The following is a 21,148-nucleotide window of genomic DNA, read 5'->3' as shown; positions in this document are numbered from 1 at the left end:
TTATTCTAATTTGTGTGATGATACTATCCCTTAGTATTTTGTTTCAGAATCTAAAACAAGTTTTAGGGTTGTGTTCTCAGCATAAGCAGTTTAATCTAGAAGAATAAAGTCAGTTTAAACTGAAAGCTTCCACTCTCCTAATGATCAGGAACAATTAAGATTTCTAGGCTGTTACTGAGGTAGTCTCAGCATACGGCCCAAACGAAGCGGCCCAGTTGTGGCTAGAGCCAAGGTATTTTAGTGAAGACCACAGATTTCAAGAATACCAGTGATGAGAAAGCTCTGAAACTGCTTTTGTAAATATGTAAATAGACCATAGTTTTTCATTGTTTTTGTTACTCTTCTAACACTAGCGCTTCTTTTCATTGTATATAAGGTTTAGGTATTTTATTAGGGGTCTTTTAATGGCCATACAGCAAAGGCAAACTTCAAATGCTTATTATATACCCATAAATTTTTGCATTTACTTACACTTAAAGGGCATGGAATAAAACAACAACATTTTGGACAAAATGCAGACAAGACCTGTCTAAATTCTAGTTTAAATTATAAGTAATAATACTTGATTACTTTTCAATAAGCACAGTAACTCAAACTAGCAGAATTGTTAAGTAAGGTCCTATCAAATTATTTTAATGACCAGACACGAATCCCACAAAATGGTGAATTGTTTATAAGCAAACAGATTTTTAAGAGGCTTAAAAAATTGACGAGCTTAAGCCAGAGGCAGTCCTAACCCCAGCAGCTGGTGTGGGAGGGCAGGGGCACAGAGAGCATCTTACTTGCTCAGAGAGGGGCTGCAGCCCAGAGGCAATAAGTGACTCGCCCCGGCCACAGAGCTGGCTAGCAACACCCACAGCGCTGTCTTCCCTTCATAAAGAGGGCAAAGATAATCTTCAGCGAGAGCCACCCTGATTTATTATAATGCTAAAGCAGTGCCCTAACGAACTAACTGAGAGCATCTTCTTTCTCACACTCTGCTGCCTCTCGTATTCACGACTGGGTGATAGGGTCGCACAAAGTGAGTAAGACAACATAAAACGCGAAGTGATATCACAATGGAAAAACAGAAATCTCCAATAATTTGGGGAAGAAATACCTTAAGGCCTTCACCATTAAATCAAATAATTACTACAACTGAGCAGCGCTTGTTAACCTAAACAAAACGTCATGCCTTAAAGGCCAAAATAAACTTCCTGACACTGGGAGTGCCTCCCTTTTCTTCTTCTAATTCAAGTTCACTTTGTAGATATCAAAACTGAAAAATACTGTTACAGTTCTGCAGCATGAAAAGAGAAGCCGGCAAACTGCAATATTGCATATTTAAGTGTTTTCTCACCGACTGCAGGTAACTAGAACAAGAATGAGATCAACACCTACAGACAGTATGGGGACAACCACGCCCCTCCCTCCTCAACTCATACCTTGTCTCATCCACTCGACCTCTTCCTCGGTGATAAAGCTGCACAAGGCTTTCGCCACGGCCAAGCGTATGGCTCCGGCCTGCGCCGCCCGCCCGCCACCCGAGACTGTGCAGGTCACGTCATGTTTTCCAAGCCGGTCAAGGAAGTGAAAAGGGAACATCAACTGTTCTCTAAAGCACATCACAAGTAAACGCAGTTGAGTTTACTAAAATGATACACGATTTTATAAACTGCTCACATTCTGAACATTCACAAAAACTATAACAAGTGTGCCAGCATTCACACTTTTCAATCAACCCATTTTCACACTTTCCATACTTCTTGATCAATCCTTTATATGAACAAACACTGATATTTCTCATATTTAGAATGCTCTGCTGAGAGCAAGGTTTATTTCTCTTTTTCTTGGAGACAGCAATATACTCTATCACTGTTGATTCCTTTATCTCATGAGAACTTTGCAAGGCTTGGAAATAATCTCGTAAAGAAGTCAAAGTTAGGAAACTCCATTAATCAACTGAATCTAACCTCTCTAGGCTCAATAATAACACATAATATTAATAGACTTTCCCAAGCAATTATAAAATGCCATTTGGATTCAGTAAATAAAGTATACTATATTTATATAATATATACATAATGCTCATCTTGACATGCTTAGTCTTTATTTATTTTATTTTATTTATTGATTTATTTATTTTGTGAGGAAGATCAACCCTGAGCTAACATCCATGCTAATCCTCCTCTTTTTGCTGGGGAAGACCGGCTCTGAGCTAACATCTACTGCCAATCCTCCTCCTTTTTTCCCCCAAAGCCCCAGTAGACAGTTGTGTGTCATAGTTGTGCATCCTTCTAGTTGCGCATCCTTCTAGTTGCTGTATGTGGGATGCGGCCTCAGCATGGCCGGAGAAGCGGTGCGTCGGTGCGCGCCCGGGATCCGAACCCAGGCCACCAGTAGCAGAGCACGCGCACTTAACCACTAAGCCACGGGGCCGGCCCGACATGCTTAGTTTGTAAGTTACTAAAACCACATTCAACTTTTCTGTGTCCCCCACTGAAACACATATTCCTATTAACAGTTCTCTAAGTTGCAGGGTCCTGCTACTTGCCTGGTGCCAGCTGACACACTGCACAACCCATCAGGCCTGCTTCCCTCCATGGTCAGTGAGTGCCCACGTGGTCCTGGGCAGACACCAGAGGACCAGAGAAAGAATGCAGGCAGAAATGGTCCTGGACCTCCTCTTGCTCAACTGAACAAGTATTTGTTGAATACCGTTTATGTGCCAAGTACAATGTTCACCATCACCTTTGTCAAGTATCTTGATTTTGCTATTTTGCCTTCATATTTCTGAATTTTTATTTAGAAAAGTTGATTTATATGGCATTTTCTTGCTTTGTCTGACACTGCAGCTTTCTAGACCCAAACAGAGCTTATTTTAACACAGTGAAGCTGAAGGATGGATACGGACAAGACATACCAGTGTCACTCCTCGGACTACACTAGCAAAATAGTCACACGCAGACAGATGGACAGAACAAGACCCTCAAAGGGCAGAGTTAACTGGAATTGTAACAATACTGTTCAATAGGGACGTTGTTTCAATACGGATGAAACAACAACTACAACAACAAAAAATAGCGGTAGGAAACGACATAAATCTTTATGGCTTTTTTGAACAAACTTTTCAAAGCAATCAAATCAAAAACAGGAATGTTATAAAAATAGTACTCTTATAAGTAATGGCCATATTATCATCATAATAAAGAAAATTTAGAGACTGATAATCGAATTCCACCATTTCCTTGTTCTAGCAAAGAAAGAGACACCAAGACAGAATCTATGGGACTGTCATGTGCACATGTCACAGGTCTTGGCATTGACTAACACCGTTAAGTGGGTTAGTGACATAAGCGACGTTACTAAGAGAAGCTCTGGTCACCCACTTGTTTGGGAGCTTAAACATTTATCTGTCTTTTAAGATTCCCCAACAAATGCTTAAAGAAGTAAAGAAAATTACAATAAAATTCAGAAAAAATATACTTTACAACTTACTTGAGATATATCAGAGTAATCGAGCTAGAATGGTCAAGGTAAGAAAGAACCACTAAGAAGAGTCCAGACATTGGAAAGCTGGTGTACACTGAGCTATAATACCAAATTTATAAATAGATGAAAAACTCCCAAAGAGTAACAATCGAAAATGATTATACACCTATCAATTTTAATTAATCTGGACTGCAAACTAGTACATGCAAAAATAGTTACATGACATGAAAATATTTCACAATTCTTCCTCTCTCCTCTTGGGGATCTCAGATGAAACCCTGAGTTAAAAGAATCAAATTTATTTTGTTCTTTGTTATATAATCAAAGTTATTTTGAAAAAAAATAACCAATTTTTCCATTTCTATCTTCTCTGAATGCTACTCCTATGGCACCGATTCTACAGCATGTAACTTAGTACATATATAGTTGCATATTGTCTTTTATTTTTCTGTAATTGCTTAAAGTGCTATCCTTATCTCTATTACATGGCTAGTGCTGTGTGAGGAATGTGTTATTTTTTATACAGATGATCAATTAAGAGTTGCTGTACTGGTTGACTAAGAGAGCAAAGCCCTTTCCAAATCAGAAAGGTTATTAATATTTGTATTCCACAGTACCAGGCCCATAGTAATAAATGTTTGTTGTATAAGTGAATGAATGAATAAAAATTTTCGATGATGCTGGGAAGGCAACAAAGTGAACGTTCTCAATGATCTGTTGCTATGTTTGTGTAAAAACAGCCTAAAGAAAGGATAAGCAAGCAGTTCAAGTGACTTTCAGGCAAGCATCTTAGAGATCAAGTTCAACTCCCTCCTACCAATTAGAGAAGTGACTTTTTCGTGTGTGTGAGGAAGATCAGCCCTGAGCTAACATCTGCCAATCCTCCTCTTTTTGCTGTGCAAGACTGGCCCTGGGCTAACATCCATGCCCATATTCCTCCACTTTATATGGGACGCCGCCACAGCATGGCTTGACAAGCAGTGCGATGGTGCACGCCCAGGATCCGAACCAGCGAACGCCGGGCCGCGGCAGCGGGAGTGCGTGCACTTAACAGCTTGCGCCACTGGGCCGGCCCCAGGGGAGTGACTTTTAAGCATCTTGGCTAAGGTCACACAGCTAGGAAACAGAACCAGAATCAAGATCACCTGACTCTTGGTTCAGTAGTCCTCCCACCGGTCAATGCTCACCTCATTGCTAAATTCGTCAGCTCCTGAGCTGCTCCTGCAGGAGGAGAGGCCAGTCCACAGCCAGCATGGCTGCCCAAATCCCTACCACTACTCCAAGATGATGAGGTAGTTTGGGGGCCCACTCCCACCAAGCCTAGCCCTAGGCTTCCCAATCAGAGAGGAAATTTCTTGATGATAGAAATCATATCTTAAATAGCTCTGATATCTTCACAACGGCCAGAACAAGACTAAGCACACAGACAATCCTTACTAAATGCCTGTTGAATTCAAACTGAAGAACAAGTTCTAAGGATATAATTTAATTGTGAGATCAAGTCAAAATTGAGACTTGGTGTTAAGTCATCAGGAGTTGTATCTGAAAACAAATTAACAGGTTATTGGTCAAATGCCATTTCTCCTAGCAGTCCCAATGCTGCAGCTATGGGTCTCTCTGGCTTTCCACAAGGGAAATAAGAGCCTCCTCCATCTGGTTCCCTGTGAGGATGATGGCAGAATTCGTTTAATTCATATTAAATGGAATTAGAGTAGACTACTTCTGGACAGACACACACACACATAAAATAAACATACAGTTCCTGAAGTAATTACTCTGTCCAGAAGCTTACACTTCATTAGCAAGGTCCTCGCTGCCTTCCATAAGCATTGCGGTCATAAGAGCTTTACCCCTTTTGATCTTAAATACCACTACACACTCAGGAGACAGGAGGAGGACAAGGAAAGGAGGAACTAATCACGCAGAACTTCTGTGACTTGCGGCTAATGACAGTAACTACTGGAAAAACAATACCCATCTCAAGAAGAGGCCTTCATATAGCGACTCACAGACAGGTAAGATGAGTATATTTAGAAGATTTGAATGGTCAGACCTATTTATGATTAATGTCTATTTCTCCACGGGATACAAAGTTCAAAAAATAAAACTGCCAAATTTAGCAGTAGGAACTAAGCAAAGCCTGATGAGCTCCCATTTTAACGCATATATGTCAGGTTTCTTTGCTTACTCAATATATATAATCAATTTCCTCTGAAAAGGAAAAAATCCAAAGTGATAAAGCACTTTTTCTAATATTTAAGATGGTAAGTGCCAAGACTGGTTCGTGGTGGTGGTGGTTTGTTTTGTGCATGCTCCCCTCCCCCCGCCAGACTACAGAAACGGAAAGTGGAAATCTGCTTTTCTTACATTTTGGCAAAGTCTGCATTTCAGAACATAAGATATATCTAAAATACTCAAATTCCAGAAGGATCTGATGAAAAGAGGAGGAAGATTCAATTAATGAGGAACTCTAAACATGCTTTTTAAAAATTTGGAAAACTACATAAAAAATAATGATAGCTTCCCTCTAGCTAGTTTGATAAATTCTATCGGTAAAGAGAAATAATCATTCAGAAAATCACAAGTCTTAATCGATCATAACATATCATCAAGTATATTTTCTTTAAAAACCAAAAGCAAAAGCAAAATCTAACCTGTCCTGGGTCACTGGGAAGTAAAGCAGATAATCAGTGCCATTCACTTTGATCCTTCCACTTCCGTGTGCATACACAACTGCTTCTGCCTTTGCACTCTTCCTTTTACCTTCAAAAATATAAAATTTCTATTAGTAAAAATCCTACCAACCAATGCTTTGAGACAGGTGAAACTACATTAAATCTTTTGCTCAGAATAACAATATATAACACTGTCTAGAGGAAAGTTCTATAACAACTACAAGTCAAACAAAAATAAAAGAGGTAAACTACACCATAATTGACGTCATAAAGCTTATTAGGAGGTAATTTTGTTCTTCAATTCCATTTTAGGAACACTACAATGACTTTAAAATAATTTTAACAAGCAACAAAGTAATCTATATTTATTTATAATACTTTAAGAAAATCAACCAATTTACATAGTGTTCTTTTACAGTCAATATATCTAATTATATAATTTTTAAAATATTTCAATAGTATGATAAAATATAATTGGTAGAAATTAAAGGAATCCTCGGGAAAGGTCACATTTCTTTGAAAACAAGAAAGGAATGACGTAAAATTTTTAAGGGTTGTGGATATATCATTTAATAAGTCAATTCTTAAAAGTTACACCATGTCAAATGTCTTTGTATACCTACAAAGAAAATGTGAGTGAGGACCTAAAGTTTTCACAATTCATAGTTTTTGCACCCGACATGCAGATTCACAGAGCATTTTCATTTTATATATGAAACCTTTATTATAAATATTTTATTGTTTCCACCAGTTGAAATGTGAAAATAAAAAGATTTAATATAAATATGTGAAAATATAAAGTGTTAATATGATTATGTAGGTACGTGTCCACATTTTTTTCTTGGGACCTTATTAGGTTCAGTTTTTAAAAACTTCAATAGAATCTTAAAAATTAGGAAATCCAATGTAGTAGTAGCAAAAATAAACACATCAAATCAAATGAATACCAGGGAGCAATAGCAAACAAAAATAATTGTAGTTTCTCAATCTTCACTAAATTTATTTTCTCTCCACAGAATGTCATTACCTTCGCTTGTGCTGAAGGCCATCCCTTGCTCGTCATACTGCAAAGGTTCAATCAGCTGTTTTTTTGATTGAATAGTTACACTCCTACGAAACCTCTGCACAAATTCTTCTTCATCAGCACCACACTGCAATGTCAATAACCTTTCTAGCAGCCGAATGAATTGCACATACTGCAGACAATAAAAATTCATTAGAAGATGCAAGTGTAATTGCATTTGCTAAATTTTTTCTATTTTTATATACTTGATCTTTCCAATGTTGCTTTTCTTGATGAATTTTGACAGGATGACACTTGTGCACCTTCATGCTGCTTTTAAAACAGCATGCAGATGCAGCACTTTCCCTGTGTGCCTTCAGTGTTCAATCTTTTCTTTCAAGAAACAAAGAGATTTACCATTCAAAGAAAAATCAATTTCTCTGTATTATGATTACATGAAATTGAGATTTAAATTCATTTTCAAAAAATATTTAGATGATCTTCAAGTATACTTTCTACTCTTCTATTAGAACTGTATCAAGAAGAGCTTCATAAATAATTTCCAGTAAGTTATGTATAGCAAAATGGGAAGAGTCTGATTTTGAGAAAAATGTACCTCTGAAATTATATTTCATAATACATTTGGCAAATATATCTTTAGCAGTTCAAGCTGTGTTACTTTAATGTTTATGATTTCCTTTAAAACCGAACAATCAAGCTATTTAAAAATTCAAGAGATACTTGACTTAAAGGGCAACCTCTTGAAATAAATTATCCTTGCTACTCTGTGCATTTTTTTTAACAGTTCTTGAACATGTGATTAGAAAGTAAACAACTTGGTATTAACCCCTTAAAATTAGAAGTCAGAATAATCATTCTAAAGTGTTTATGCAGAAGGAAACAACTAATACTTGAGATCCTTAGTTAACATGGAGTGTGAAACCCAATTTTTGATAACCTTACTTATGTTTTTGCCAACCCTAAAAATCATACTCATCTTTGTTACCATTGCCTTTATAGTGAAAATCTGCCAAATGAAATATATAAAAATCTCACTAGTAGCATTAAAAGGCCCACTTCAATTACTGCTTCCTATGACGTTACAATAAAAGAAAAGGCATTTTCTAAGGAAGGGTGAAATACTTAGCCACCTATGGTGCCCAGCCTGACAAAGCTCCATTCTCTGCCTCCATTTTCAGGCCTATGTCCTTTGTTCTCAGCTATTCCTTCAATTCTATCACACACGCTGTGACTACTGGTGAACCTGCAAAGGGGTAACTACAGGTATGACATAGCCCTGCTCATGAACTGGGATTACGGTGTAAGAAGCCACTGACCACCCCTGCCTCCCTCATCTTGATACCAGCCATCAGCTTGAGGATTTCTTCTGATACCCAGTACTCCAAAAGTACAGAAGACTATTTTTTATATATATATATATATATATATATATATATATATATATATATATATATATTTGTTTTGTCTCATAGCTGCACACCTGTAATAAAATCCCTGAGATGTTTTCAAAATGAAAAAAAAAATAGCTATATTATAAACATCAAGGCAGCCAGAAAACAGAAGAAACAATGAAATGATGCATTCAATAAAGAAGTAAAGAGAGATTTTTCAGTTAGATCTAAATGCAACGATACTGATTTGGCAGTTAGGATATTAGAAATTAACTCCAGATCTACCACTCACCAAATGCCTGACACCTTGGTTAAGCAAATTGTAACTCTTCCAAGTCATTAACGTATCCAATATGTTAAATGAGAAAAAGAGCAATTTAAAGTACATGACTTAAAATCTACATGGTGGCAAGGTACTAACAACATTAGCCACTGCCATGGAAGAAAAAAACCCTTCCTGAACAATTTGTGAAATTTATCTACACTCAAATTTTATAGAAATATCTAAATTTAGAACATCAAAATATTTAATACATCAAAACTCCTCTGATAATACTGGCATATATTAGAACATTTAAGCAAAAAAATAATCCAATTAAGACCTAAAGCAAGGGTCACAAATTTCATAGGATATAACATTCACCTGGGGAGCTTGTTAAAAAATATGGATTTCTGGGTGACACCCCTAGAAATTCTGAGCTAGGTCTGAATCTTAGGAAACTGCATTTTGTAAGCAGCACTCCAAATGATTCTGATACAGGTGGTTTTGCAGATTCCAAGATGGAAAATACTAGCCCTATAGACACTGCACATAAGTAAGCCAGGAAGCAGCAAATTGCATGAAGGTAACCACATGCTTCATTTCTTTTCTACTTAACCTGTAATAGCTCCTTACACTTATCATTAGCTTGTAAAATCAGCTATCCACTTTACTGAAGGAGATGAAACATGATACCAGCCACGCTCCCTAGAACAAGTGGCAGAGGACACAAGAGTACTTACATAAGGAGGGTCTGGAGACTCAGCACTTCACCTTTCTGATCACAGATAAGGCCCTCCCATGGCAGAAATTAACCATAAATATGTTTGAAAAAGGAAAACTGTCTGAGGAACACCTGCCTCTGAGGAACATTACTATTAGGATCCTAAATACAGCAATTGTCTGCATTCTTATGGCACAGGTTCCCTTAAATTAAAAAGATTAATTACTCACATCTTGATCTGACAGTTTTTCCACTAATATTTCTTCTAGTTCTTCCTTAATGAGCCATCTGCTGCCAATCAGGTCTCTGTTAAAATATCACATACATTCCCTTTCAAATTAACCATGCAATTAGAATTATATCACAAAAGATCCCACATGGAGTAGCAATTCTTGATTCAGAAACAAACTTTTGTATTATATAGGTGTAAAATTTCATCTAAGTAAACAATTTTTGAGACATATTAATTAATTTCCTCAATCTACTTTAGAAAAGATACCCAGTGTGGCAAATGTTTTTTTAAAGACTTAAACCTGCCATTGTGGGACTCATTTGATATTAAAAGTCACCAGATTTCTTAATAATTAAAATTGCACTTGTTTTTCATAATTTACTTCAAAGGAGATGTTATGGACACAAAGTTAACCCATCAACAGACTAAAGTAATAATAAAGTTCAAATAAAGGGCTAGGGGCAGTATTTACAACTTAAACAAGGTATGCTCAAAGACTTGGGTCTTTTGCATAAGAAGAAACAGGTGAATAACCGGGCAAAAATTTAAAACTGGTTGTTCAGGTTGATGGATCTAATCCATCACTTATTGCCAAAGGAAAGCACAAACCTTGAAATACCAAAAAAAAAATTAAAGCACGTAAATGTTAAGTAAATGTACAGCTGTATACACAAAAATTCTGAGGATATCATATTCAAATATAGTAAGTAGGTGCCATTTAATATATAAATCTGGAATAAAGTAATATAAAAACAATAACCTTAATATTTACTTCCTCCCAAACAAAAAAAATCATCTATTATTTTGACCCCTAACTCTAACGATTAATGTTGAAATATTGAAAAAAGTTTTAGGCTTTAGGTATGCCTAAAAAAACAATGATAAGTGGCATGTTTTTAATTAAAATTTTTCATATATTTTAATGCAAAAAACAACTTACTTGGTTTTAATTTTTTCTGAAAACAGATCTCGAGCTCGCAATTGATTTTGATGTTTTTCCACATCTAGTATCTTTCCATATGCTTCCTATGGCAAATAAAATACACATGCTAAAATAAGAGAGATGGTACATTATTACTTCTACTTTGTATTTTTCCCTTGAGTACCTCTCACTTCAAAGTGACCTTCTCACATAATCTCGCTACACAGCAAATAATACTGAAAATGCTTTTTAATAATACTATTTCTGATTCAAACTAAAGAATGGTAATGTCAATGAGAATTTAGTATCATACACAGTAGCACATTTAACTCCAACTGATTTTTAAATAACTCTACAAAAAATTTACAACTCCAGTGAGGTTGGTAAAAACAAAACAAAGCTACAAACTACTTATTTTCCTAAGAGTTTCACAAACAGGACCAAAAATTTTCCTTAAAAAAAAAATCATAATTTATATAGCAATATGCCTTTAAAATTACAGAATTACCCATTAAAAATTACGGTATTTATAGCTGAACTACTTATCTAATATTTTTATAATATTTAAGTCCTCACCATGTAGTTTGTATCTTAAAAACAGTTTTCTATTATATTTATTTTTCATTATTTGATTTCTTTCTATTAATTGATTTTCTAACAGTCTGTGAATGTATGTCACTTGTGTGGGAGATCAAGATTTGGCCATCCTAAAATATATCTCTTTACCTTGATTGTTTTCTCTGAGGGACATTTGACCTCCCCCACTAACTGCCTAAAGAATTTGACATGGTGGCTCCTTCCTGGAACAGATCTATCATGATGGCTGTAAAGATAATGTAGGATAGAGGTTACAATAGAAAAGGCACCAACAAGCCCATCTTATCAGAAGTTCTGTCTCTCTGGCCACATTCTCTGGATGGCCCTGTGAGGAGCTGCCAGACAATCATTTATATTTATAAGGGAAATCTCCATTAGTAAAGGTATCTCCCTCTCTGTTTTGGGAAGAAGGGGGGATGGCCTCATTTCTAGAGACTTATCAATGTGGAAGGTGAGGCTTTAAATCTGCATAATAACCTTACTCTTGTTTACTGTGCTTTAGTGGTAATCTCCTGTAACTGACTCCTCCCACCCCCAACATCCTCCTTTGTCGTTGGCTGAACATGGTATTTAAGACGAGAATTTCTGCTATTGTGTTGAGAAACGCAGTGTCCCTGCTTTCTCCCATGTATACATGTTATTAAACTTGGTATTATTTCCTCCTGCTAACCTGTCTTGTTAATTATTTGGCCAGCCATAAGAACCTTAAGGAAAAGGGCAGAGGGAGAGTCTTCCTCTTCCCCCGACACCTGTTACATTGTAATGTAAGTCAGGGGAAATTTACCATTTTGTTAGAACTTGTAAAAAGCAATAATCTGGCAATAAAAGTTATCAATGAAATACATTTTCTAGGAAATGAGTTTATAACAAGCAGAATAATTGCAATCGTCTCCCAATATTTTTGATTGAGCAAGCTTAATCATTTGAGGGCTCACATCCAATATGTGTGTGTTCACTTATAATTTACACATAACCGACCATACTAATACCTAATGAACAAATAGATATTTTCAAAGGATGAGTTAGAGATGATATAAATGACATATTTTCTTGCTAATCTTGACACCTTCCAATATCATTAGCTAATGTTGGAAGCCTCAACTTGCTACTGATAGAGATGTCCATCCATGTCTCAAATAGTCTTCATAATTTCAAGTTTTGAGGGGCACCTTCTCATGGGCTCTGATTAGACTGCCACATTATATCACAATGTTGCTGATAAAGAGTTTGTTCTAAGAACAGGAGAAGCGGCCCTTTGCCACTGTCTGTGTATTTACCAGTGCTTGCATTTTATTATTATCTTCATTCTGCAACCTCTTTTCAGGAATCCATTTCTCTCATGGAGAAAAAGAATGTAAAGAAAGAAAACACAAAAAGATATAAAGATTGAGCCTTTGAGTTTCATAAATATAGGTGAGAAAAGCTGGGTTATACTCAATGGGCTAGGACTTCTCAGTGAGATAAGCCGTAAAAGTTCATTTCTTGTGGCTGTGGAGACTCATAAAGAGCGTTTTCTGTTTTCTTTTTCAATAAGAGTAGTAGATTTCATAGCTTAGAAGAGACAAAGAAGCAAAGAGAAAAAAAAGAGAAGCAGCACTTAGAAGCTACAAAACTGGAGCAGAGAGGCTGGCCCGGTGGCGTAGCGGTTAAGTGCGCGTGCTCCGCTGTGCTGGCCCCGGGTTCACAGGTCGGAACCCCGGGTACGCACCGACGCACCGCTTGTTAAGCCATGCTGTGGCGGTGTCCCATGTAAAGGAGAGGAAGATGGGCACGGATGTTAGCCCAGGGCCAATCTTCCTCAGCTAAAAGAGGAGGATTGGCAATAGATGTTAGCTCAGGGCTAATCTTCCTAAAAAAAAAAAAAAAAAAAAAAAAACTGGGGCTGAGCTACAGACTCTTAACAGCAGATAGGAAACAATCTCTATTTGAGTAATTCTAAAGGTAAGTCCCCAGGGCAGCAGCAGCAGCACCCAAGCCTGGAACTGGTTAGAAATGTAAATTCTCAGGCCCCACCCCAGACTTTCTAAAAAGGAACCTCTAGGGTGGGGCCCAGTGATCCGTTTTAAGAATGCCCCCAACTAATGCACACTCAAGTTTGCAGCTATTCACTAGAACTACAGGGAGTCTAGTTCAACACAACAGCAAAGTGACAAGTTAATTCTAGTGTCCATATTAAGTAAAACTCTCTCTCCAACTACATTCAAAGTACAAATCCATCACCTGTAGCAGCAGAAGAATGTATCTGACAATTTAAAACAAACAACTGTCCACTTTAAGGAAAGCAAGAACCAAGGTGAACCATACACATATAGAATATGTCTCTGCTATTCAACTTAAAATAAAATTTTACAATTTGTCTCCCAAGAATTGGTTAAGTCTCATTTGACTGTCTGTGGTTAGGGTAGTTTTAACTCACTTTTAAAGGCTAAGATAGCGGGTTGTGACCCCAACTGGATAGTGTATCAGAAAAATTTCTACGCACCTCTGTTCTAGAAAGCAATTCCCAAGTGCTCTGAACAGGTAAAATAAAGTAAAAACCCCCCCAAAAATGAATCCTCCCCTACTTGTACAAAGTGGACAGGCACAGTGCAAACAGCACCTCACTGTGCACACAGCACCAGCCCATCAGCAGGCTGGAGCCCAGCCAGACTGCTACATCTGGGGACCCTGGTAAAAGAACGGCATCAGTCACCCAGCTGGTCTGCTCCAGAGTTTAGAGATTCTGCGAGTGCATGAGTCAGAGACATTGTATCTTTCAAATCCAGCTAAGAAAATCCAAGAGAACACCAACAACAGTAATAAGATACCCTCTCCTGCTTGTAAGGGTCTATTTAATTTTCTGAAATAACCAAGGCAACTAAAATAAGAATAACTGACCTGCCTCTAGGTGAATTTCAAGTCAAAGTTTGGGCTGCTCAATTCATCATCATTTTCCAGTGACTTTCGAGCAACTTTTACTTTAAGTCCATATTTTTCTTAAAATTTTCTTTTACTATGCTATTACTTCCCAGTGTTATATTTAGCTCCATAATAATTTATAAATACTGCAAGTAAAATAATCAGAAAAAATGTGGAACATGAAAAGTATATGTCAAATTTTAAACACAGTAAATTCTATTCATTTACCACAATGCTTACACTTTGACAGGTGTAATCCATCAAATTAAATAATGCTCATTAAGCCACCCCATACACTTCTTTAAATAGGAAAATATATGTAAAGTACTTAGCACAGTACCTGACCTACAGTAATGGTCAAGAAATGAAAGCAAAGGTGAGGTATGGCATTCAAGTCAAATAATTGAAACTATTTTATTGTTACACCATTTCTATTTTTCCTTCTCTTCTATATAATAAAACTACTCTTGAGATTCTATCTTGGTTAGTTAGAGACAACAGTTCTCTGGAAAGTAGATTCTATAGCTTCAACTCCCTGGAGAGATGTGTACTAATTTACATCAAAAAATCCCTGAGGGTATAAAATATGCCAGGAATTGTCAACATCACAGATTATCACCGGTAGCTTCTAGTATATTGTTAAGTTTCCATTTAATTTTTAAGAGACACTAGAGAATTAGTATGATCCCACCTACACTAAGTTTATATACTGTATTTAATAGTATAATTTTCAAATATGACAGGAATAACCCAGATTTGAAATGCTGAATCATTAATCACAGCTATGATTAATATTTCATAAAATCAAAGCAAGCCTATCCACCCCTCGTGTCATCAGATTTCCATAATGTATGAGTCAAATTTAGAAGGTGCCTAATTTGAAAATACCAGATGCTCAGGTTGCAGACAAGAAATGCTTAAACTAAAGCCTTCTAAGAGCATGAGGAATATGATTTTTGGACTAAAAATCTGATTTTAGTTGTTTAAAATCTGTTTGGTTATATTAATCATGTAGAAATTCCAATTTTAGAACGGGTAAACAAATAACATTTCTTGGTGTAGCAGAGGAAGAATCCAATTGAACCCTTGAGTTTAACATGTAACATTTAACCTTAATCTGAAACCTTGTAAACTTTGTAACGTTAACTGGCAGCAGTTTCTTCCTGTTCCCCTTGCATAATTGCTCACAGGGTCCGAGATGACACAGAAAGCTGGTTTTGGGGGAACCCAAGACACCTGGTCCCAAGGTACTGATAAGGAATGGATAAAGATAACAACTGACTCGACGCCAGAATGTCTGCTCGGACCCTTGCACAGTCGCTCCCTGGGATGCCTGTGGTCAGGACCACCGGGCCTTCTCTCCTTTGATCTCCCCTTTAAAACCCTAACTGCTGCTGCTTCAGGAGGACAGCGAGTTTTAGGGCACCAGCCTGCTACTTCCTCATTTGCTAGCAAACTAATAAACTACCTTTTTCTTCTCCTCAAAACCTTGTCATTCTGTTTTGTGATTCGGCTTTGGTGACAAGGACCGGTTTTCAGTAATATTGGGAGAGTAGTAAAGGAAAAGTCAACTGTATTTTGATATACAAAAGATACAAAAAAACCTAACAGTAATTATCATCTTAGATACTAGTTCAATAACAGAAAAGTAACCACTTTAAAATATGTATTTGGTAAAAAAAATAATCACAGAAAATTAATTTCCTAAATAATAATCCTCTCAATTTTTTTGGCTACTGGCATATACAAAATCAAATTAAATAAATATAAATGTAATTAATTTATCATGGTTTACCTAAAGTTCCAAATGACATAATTCTACTGTAGACCCTTGTTATCACTTAGTGAATACAATATGCTATATAGTTTATATATCACGTAATGCTACTCAACATAAAAAAGGAAACCGTCTCACATACAGGTCATATAGAAAAGTACTCTAGGAAAGTTCACACCCAGGAATAATTACATAAAAGTGCTTGTAACTCAGATACTATATATTTTTACCACTCACGTTAAAGTTCCATCATATATTATAACAATTATACCACTATAAAAGAAGTAATCTGATTAAAATCAACAGAGGTAATAAGCTGAATTAGTTTTTAAAAATTAATTTTCCTAATTGTTACACTTAGAACATATAAGATATACAACGGTAATTATTCATATGAGGAAAATGTATATTAAAGATACTTCTGGAACAGCAATTTCTATTGCTGAGTTAATTACTGAATTAACTCCTGCTGTCAAGAAAAGTCTTAAAACAGTATGCAGATATATGTCAGCACCAGTCTGTAGTTTTCTAAAAATAAGCACTTTACAGAGTTGTAAAGCAGTTACTTCACAATACCTCACTGTGAGAAGGGTCACTATTTTAGAGCTTCTTTCAAAAGGCAAATGAATCCTGTTTATGCATAAGTTATCAGGATGAGATTATTCAGTTTTCTTTCATATCTTAAGCTTTTTTTTCCAATTCAGCAGAATAGTTTAAGTACATAAAGATCTACTTATTCCTTAACTTTATACTTTTTTTGGTAAAAATTTCATCTGTGGCCACATAATTCCTTCAATTTATAGAAATACTTTGAAAGTACTCCATTGTTTATAGTAAAACTGGTCCTAAAATATAAATGAGGTTTCTATAAGATGCTAAATTTTCAGTGCAGTTTTTAGAGATGCATAACCTTATCTTAAAGATTGAGATGGAGGGAGCTTATGTAAAATTTCAATAAACGCTTAATGTATTGACAACGTACAGTGTTTTCAATATTCTATACAGTCATGTGCTGATGGGTTGACTCCATAAAGGAAGCCATAGGCATGAGTCTACAGGAGCTGAGGAGGGCTGTTGAGGACAGGACGTTGTGGACATCACTCATCCACAGGGTCGCCAGGAGCCTGAGCCGACTTGATGGCATGTAACAACAACATGTGCTGAATACGACGTTTCTGTCAACAACGGACCGCATATACCATGGTGGTCCCATAAGATTAGTACCATACAGCACAGGTGTGTAGTAGGCTACACCATCTAGGTTTGTGCAAGTGCACTGTATGATGTTCACACATCAACAAAATTGCCTAACAACGCATTTCTCAGAACATATTCCCATCATTAAGTGACACATGACTGTACTGCCTTTCCCAAGCACTGGTTTCACAGGATATTAAAAGGTGTTCTGGGGGCCGGCCTGGTGGCACAAGCAGTTAAGTGCGCACGCTCTGCTGCGGTGGCCCGGGGTTTGCCAGTTCGGATCCCGGGCACGCACCGGTGCACCACTTGGCAAGCCATGCAGTGGCGGTGTCCCATATAAAGTAGAGGAAGATGGGCACGGATGTTAGCTCAGGGCCAGTCTTCCTCAGCAAGAATAGAGGAGGATTGGCAGATGTTAGCACAGGGCTGATCTTCCTTACCAAAAAAAAAGTGTTCTGGGTAGAAAGGGTTCCATGTCAATAAGTTTGAGCAGCAGTGGGTTGATCCAACGGTTTCGTTACTGAAGGACTTCACAGAGCTTCTATCATGCTAATAGGTATCTCCTTATTAGAGTTTCCCGTACACAACATGCAGCATTCCCAAACTAACTTAATTTCAGAGACCCTTTCTCGAAGAATATTTTATAACCTGTGTTTCTCAGAAAGCACTTTGGGAAAGGCTGCATTATAAACATGACTTGACTTAATGAATCATATTGTATAAGAGTTTCCACTTCAGAGTCAAATAATCACCTCCCAAAATGAGTTTTAAATAATTTTCAACTCACTTTTAGTGAGTGAATTTTAAATTTTTCAAAAACATGTATATTAATAAAGTGAGTAAACCTGAATTAACATTGTTCTTAAAATGGAAGGACCTGTACAAACTCAACCGTGACCACCCAGGCTGCAAACATCTTGCTCATGATACAGACCACTCCTCCCTTCACCACCAGCTTGGTCAGCCTGAACAGGCTCCAGCTGCTGTGGGCAAGGGGTGACCCTTCAGGCTGGCAGACCCAAACGGCAGACCATCCTCTGGCCTATCCCTTAATTGTGCACACAGGGTTTTCTCCCTCATCTAGACCTAGGCTATTCACAACTCAGTTGTTCTATGGTATAGCATTTTCTTTTTTGCACAGATATATATCCTCTTTAAAAATTCTTCCCTTTCCTTTATACTTTTGCTCAGTTGTTTCAGGAAACTTCTTTTATTCTTTCTCTATTTCTTCATTCTGCTCCTGAAACCTTAAACTGAAACTCTAAATCAAGTTCTGAAAAGTATACAAGTTCTACTGTTTAAGTGGCTATTAAGGAAATGGAAAGCCATTCATTTTGGGTGAAAAAAGACATAAGCCAGTGTCATCAAGCATGAAGCTCCCTTTTCAGTGCTTGGCAATCCTTTGAGAAGCTCCTTAAGTCATTTCTTTTTAAACTACTTTTTACTATTTAAGAAATTACTTGTTAGTACTATTATATACTGTTTTCATTACATATGTACAACTTATTCACTATATTATAAAATAAATGGGTTTTTACTGACTTTCCTAGGAACCTGAAGACATGAGTATAGGAAAATGGGAGTTCCAACTAACCTGCCAATGAACCTTTAGAATATGACATTTACAAAGTCTGAGACTTCCATGGATCAGCAAATCACTTTATACTTTCCCAACATGCTTCATTTCTGGGCAGGAAAAATAAATTGCTTCCTTCTTCTTATCCTCATCTTCCCTCAAGAACCTCCCCACTTCTCCACAAAAACTGGATGGACTAATTACAGCTCAAGGGGAAATAGCATTCACTAAAGCATTATGTATTATCCTTAACTGCAAGCTACATCAGGACTATCTTTTATAGTTGCTATAATGTAACAGTCATGTGCTGCATAACGACATTTCGGTCAAGATGGACCACATACACAACAGTCGTCCCATAGGGTTAGTACCATACAGCCTAGGCATGTAGTAGGCTATACCATCCAGATTTGTGTAAGTACATTCTATAATGCTAGCACAACAACGAATTTCTCAGAACGAATCTCCGTCGTTAAAAGGATGCATGACTCTGTATAAGCTTAATATGCAAGTAGTGAACAAATAATAAAAAGAAGATTTGGCATTATTACAGAAAATAAAAAGAAAGGTCTCCTGGCAGAACTGCACACATGCTCTAGATCTATGTTTTTTTGTCAAACAGCTTGGCCAATGACTGCCATACCTCACACAACTACAGTTGGTCAATGACACGGGAAAAACCGAGTTTGGTTTTAGTGTCTTTTACGCTGTCATTTGGGAAGAAATTATATCAACCAAAAGAAATTGTAACAATGACTCATTTCCGAATATTTAACCCCCCGACAGTCTTCGGGGGGGGGCCAATTCCCTTGCTGCAGTGGAACCCCTCTCACACAGAACAGAAGAGCACTCCCACACACACAACAAGAGAAGACAGAACAAAGGAGAGAGCAAACGTGAAGTAATTTCAAGTTTTATCATTTTACTTTATATGCAACACCTGACTTCACCACAAAACCACCTGTGTAAGCTGAACAGTGAATATTTCCTCACATACCATTTCAAAGTAACAAACGGTATCTAGGATGATGTTGATTTGCATCATCTAGGAAATGAGACTGGTATTATTACACTTGTAATAAGTAACATTTGCCATACATGATGTTAAAGTGATTGGCATGTATTTAGGAAAACATTTATCCTTTTTTGCATACATATAACTACTTTAAAATTCCATAAAAAGCATTTTTGAAACTACAAGGTCTTATTAATTATCTGAATTAAAATACTCAAGTTAACCCAAAATATCTGTAATTCCTACATGTAAATTGTTCTGATGAGCAATAAAACAAATGCTAAACTTCACACTGTTTGGGGATTCAAAACACCCAACAAAATAAACTGACAAAAATGACTGAATTTCACTAAAACATAAAAGCCCAAAGAACTCTCCTATATGTAACAGAAACTATGTTACTCAAAAAGAAAGAATGTTTATTAATCACATATAATTTGACATTTCTGTCAGAAAGTACAGTAGCATTTTATCCACTGAGAAAGCAACCAATTTCTTGAGCAATACCTTTTAAAACACATAACCAAACTAAAAACAAAGTTAGGCCAATGTGTAATTTCTTCATTATGATGGAATGCAACAAAATATCTTGCCCTTGGGTTGCTCATTTTCAGCCAAAACAAATGCAAATGGCTTGTCAGATGACAGCTGTTTGATAAGGCTCCTCTATAAGACCTGCATGCTTTACTTTTTTCCGTGAAACTTGGGATGAAAGGCAGAAGGCAGGAAGAGAATTAATGTAGCATACAGTCTAAAGGCAATGCTACAACCGTGATTAAGTAGAAAAGTTAAAAGGCACAGATTTTCCACAGCTTCACTGCGTGCAACCCATCCGTGTAACAAGTTGACAGGCCTAGCGCGTCAGCTCCATCATCCCCTCCGACAGCTAAAACGCAGCACTGCATCCCTTTTCAGAGAAAATGTGCGTCTACACCATGAAGCGTTGTACATTATTTCTTAGCACTGCAGGGGGCTCAAGTCCATATGGAACCTTCACAAATATTACCACAGATCAAACCAGCGGCGTTTGGAGGCAGATTTGACATACCTATTTAAATGAACAGCAGGGGTCCTCGGGCAGCCTCAGGCTGTGCGGAGAGAACCTCAGCGGAAAGCCTGAGCCGCAGCTCCATTACTCAGCAAAGACACACTCTACATTTATCATTCATTTCATTTCTGCCAGGGCAAGAAGCTCATTTGCCCAAGGTCAACAAAAAGCGCAAAGAAGGTTTTCTTTTTTCTTCTCCAAGAAATAAATGTACCTGACAAGTGGGGATTTTGTCCTTTGGGTTTGTGGAGCACAAATAAACACCAGACAGTTCTAAAAAGCAGAGTAAATGTGTGCACAGGATTCAAGCAACCTGAAATCTGATGGTGGATGAAGGAA

The 21,148-nt window shown here is 37.1% G+C and overlaps 1 protein-coding gene across 2 annotated transcripts in view; it reads right to left on the bottom strand.

Moving 5' to 3' along the window:
* Positions 1-21,148, bottom strand: part of MRPS9 (mitochondrial ribosomal protein S9) — a 72,233-nt gene that overhangs the window by 789 nt on the left and 50,296 nt on the right. For both annotated transcript variants that reach the window (XM_004435873.3, XM_087426308.1), the window contains 5 exons: positions 10,717-10,802; positions 9,775-9,850; positions 7,174-7,342; positions 6,126-6,234; positions 1,425-1,594 (listed from right to left, as the gene is read on the bottom strand). In XM_004435873.3, the coding sequence (XP_004435930.1) occupies positions 1,425-1,594; positions 6,126-6,234; positions 7,174-7,342; positions 9,775-9,850; positions 10,717-10,802 (610 nt within the window). The remainder of the gene's footprint in view (positions 1-1,424; positions 1,595-6,125; positions 6,235-7,173; positions 7,343-9,774; positions 9,851-10,716; positions 10,803-21,148) is intronic.

This window comes from Ceratotherium simum, chromosome 40, assembly GCF_057802395.1.
Source record: "Ceratotherium simum simum isolate JZ-2026a chromosome 40, ASM5780239v1, whole genome shotgun sequence".
Taxonomy (NCBI): domain Eukaryota; kingdom Metazoa; phylum Chordata; class Mammalia; order Perissodactyla; family Rhinocerotidae; genus Ceratotherium; species Ceratotherium simum.
Note: the sequence above shows the minus strand (reverse complement) of the source record. Positions and strands in the feature narration are given on the sequence as shown.